We start from the raw sequence: 2,807 nt of genomic DNA on the forward strand, positions 1-2,807 counted from the left end.
CAGCAGGGGGAGGAGCTTGAAGCAGGTAACAGCTCACAGCAGGGGGAGGAGCTTACAGCAGGTAACAGCTCACTGCAGGGGGAGGAGCTTACAGCAGGTAACAGCTCACTGCAGGGGGAGGAGCTTACAGCAGGTAACGGCTCATGGCAGGTAACAGCTGTTATAATGAACAGGAAGTACAACAGGTACACACACGAAACACAACTCCCTGTTTGTACCCTCCAAAATAAGAGTGTTGTGTGTGTCAGCTGCAGGAAGAGAACCAATATCTGAGGAGATCCATCCGGGAGCTGCAGAGGAGCTCACAGGCCGACCAGCTCAGGTGAGCATCGGCCAATCATAACACAGCACCCTCCGTCACCCATCTATATTCTCACAATTCAGGCTTTCTCCTCAAAATCTCAAAATTATTTTTACTAAAAATTCTGACTTTTTCCTCAAAATTCTGACTTTTTAATAAAAATCTCAAAATCCGCTCATCTCAAACGAGCCTAACGGCTCACAGCAGGTAACAGCAGGGGGAGGAGCTTACAGCAGGTAACAGCTCACAGCAGGGGGAGGAGCTTACAGCAGGTAACAGCTCACAGCAGGGGGAGGAGCTTACATCAGGTAACAGCTCACCGCAGGGGGAGGAGCTTACAGCAGGTAACAGCTCACGGCAGGTAACAGCTGTTATAATGAACAGGAAGTACAACAGGTACACACAACTGAGACTTTTTAATAAAAATCTCAAAATTCTGACTTTTTCTCAATGTTGCTTTTTCTTAAAATCTGACTTTTTTATAAAAATCTCAAAATTCGGACTTTCTTAAAAATTCGAACTTTCTTAACATTTGGACTTTTTCTTAAAAATCTCAAAATTCTGTTTTTTTTTATAAAAATCAAAAGATTCTGACACTTTTATAAAATTCAGACTCTCTTAAAATTATGACTTTTTTATAAAAATCTAAAAATTATGACTTCTTAAAATTATGACTTTCTAAAAAAAAATAAAAATAAACTCCGTCCCCACATCTTTTACAAACGGGGGAACAACGAACGGATACAGATTTGCTGCCGATATGACGTAATATCGGCGGCGGACCCACAGAAAGCATCGCTAACACTCAGAGCTAACCTGTGAGAGCACATGTGTTTAAATAGCAGGAAATAAAAAAAGGAACTCACCTTGTGTCGTGCAAGAGAAAAAGCATTTGAGCTCCATACTATTTCAGGAATAGTCCTTGATGTGGTTTAGAACAGGGTGGCGTTTTATCACAGCAGAATTGAACTTTATCTCCGGTAGAATTCTGATCAGGCATTAGCTCCGCCTCTTTTTTTTCTTTTTCAAGCTAACGACCCAAAATCTGCGTTTCTCTAACAGGGCTGCAAAAGAGGGGTATGAGCAGTATGAGGCATGTTTTGTATTGGTATGGCTCTACAATATATGTTTCCAATATAGCATAATAGGTCCACTTAAAGTTCTGAGTTCTTCTTAAAATTCTGACTTTTTCTTATAATCTAAAAATCTTAAAATGTTGACTTTCTTAAAAACGTTCTCTCCAAAATCTGACTCGTTTCTAAACATCTCCAAATTCTGCCATATTGACCCGATGCCTCTCAGGGTGGAGCAGCTGACGGAGGAGCTGCTGCAGAGGAGGCGTCGGGAGGAGCAGGAGGCGCAGGATCTGGAGAGCATGGTGCACTCTGTGGAGCAGAACCTCACTCAGATGACGGTAACAGCAAGGCATCATGGGAGATGTAGTTTAGAGACTCTCTCCTCTGGTATAAATATAATACATATATAAAGTCTGTCTCTCACCTGTCTGTCTGTCTCTCACCTGTCTGTCTGTCTCTCACCTGTCTGTCTGTCTCACCTGCCTGTCTGCCACTGTCTGTCTCTCACCTGCCTATCTCTCACCTGCCTGTCTGTCTCTCACCTGCCTGTCTGTCTCTCACCTGCCTATCTCTCACCTGCCTGTCTGTCTATCACCTGTCTGCCTGTCTCTCTGTCTCTCACCTGTCTGTCTGTCTCACCTGCCTGTCTATCTCTCACCTGCCTGTCTGTCTCTCACCTGCCTGTCTGCCACCTGTCTCTGACCTGTCTGTCTCTCACCTGCCTGTCTGTCTCTCACCTGTCTGTCTGTCTCTCACCTGTCTGTCTCTCACCTGCCTATCTCTCACCTGCCTGTCTGTCTATCACCTGTCTGCCTGTCTCTCTGTCTCTCACCTGTCTGTCTGTCTGTCTCACCTGCCTGTCTGTCTCTCACCTGTCTGTCTGTCTCTCACCTGCCTGTCTCTCACCTGCCTGTCTGCCACCTGTCTCTGACCTGTCTGTCTCTCACCTGCCTGTCTGTCTCTCACCTGTCAAAAGTGGCCCCGGAAATACCACTTTTGACACTTCCGGGGCCACTTTTGACACTTCCGGGGCCACTTTTGACACTTCCGGGGCGCTGCTCATTGGCTGCCCTGCGGTGTTTCTGCCCTGCGGTGTTTCTGCCCTGCGGTGTTTCTGCCCTGCGGGGTTTCTGCCCTGCGGTGTTTCTGCCCTGCGGTGTTTCTGCCCTGCGGGGTTTCTGCCCTGCGGGGTTTCTGCCCTGCGGGGTTTCACGCTGGCATTTTGCTTGTTTTAGTTTGTTAGTTTGAGTGCTTGTGACAAGGTGAGGAAATGTGACACCACAGTTTAAAGAAGCTGATTATTGTGAAGACCAGGATGAGTCTGCTCGGAGAGACATACAGAGACATATTAAGAGACAAATACAGTTGGACAAGTATAGCTATAAGGAGAAGCTGGAGGCAGCTCTGGCCTCTGGTCATCCCAGAGAAGC

The 2,807-nt window shown here is 46.4% G+C and overlaps 1 protein-coding gene across 1 annotated transcript; it reads left to right on the plus strand.

Annotated features, from left to right (window-relative positions):
• Window positions 1-78: 78 nt before the first annotated feature.
• entr1 (endosome associated trafficking regulator 1) lies at window positions 79-1,787 on the plus strand (the record flags this gene model as incomplete). Its single annotated transcript, XM_010770325.1, has 3 exons — window positions 79-97; window positions 249-322; window positions 1,604-1,787. Coding segments are annotated over 3 exons (277 nt in total), but the record flags the coding sequence as incomplete, so codon positions are not given.
• Window positions 1,788-2,807: the final 1,020 nt, after the last annotated feature.

Source organism: Notothenia coriiceps, unplaced genomic scaffold (genome assembly GCF_000735185.1).
Source record: "Notothenia coriiceps isolate Sejong01 unplaced genomic scaffold, NC01 NC01_scaffold00008742, whole genome shotgun sequence".
NCBI classification, from domain to species: Eukaryota; Metazoa; Chordata; class Actinopteri; order Perciformes; family Nototheniidae; genus Notothenia; species Notothenia coriiceps.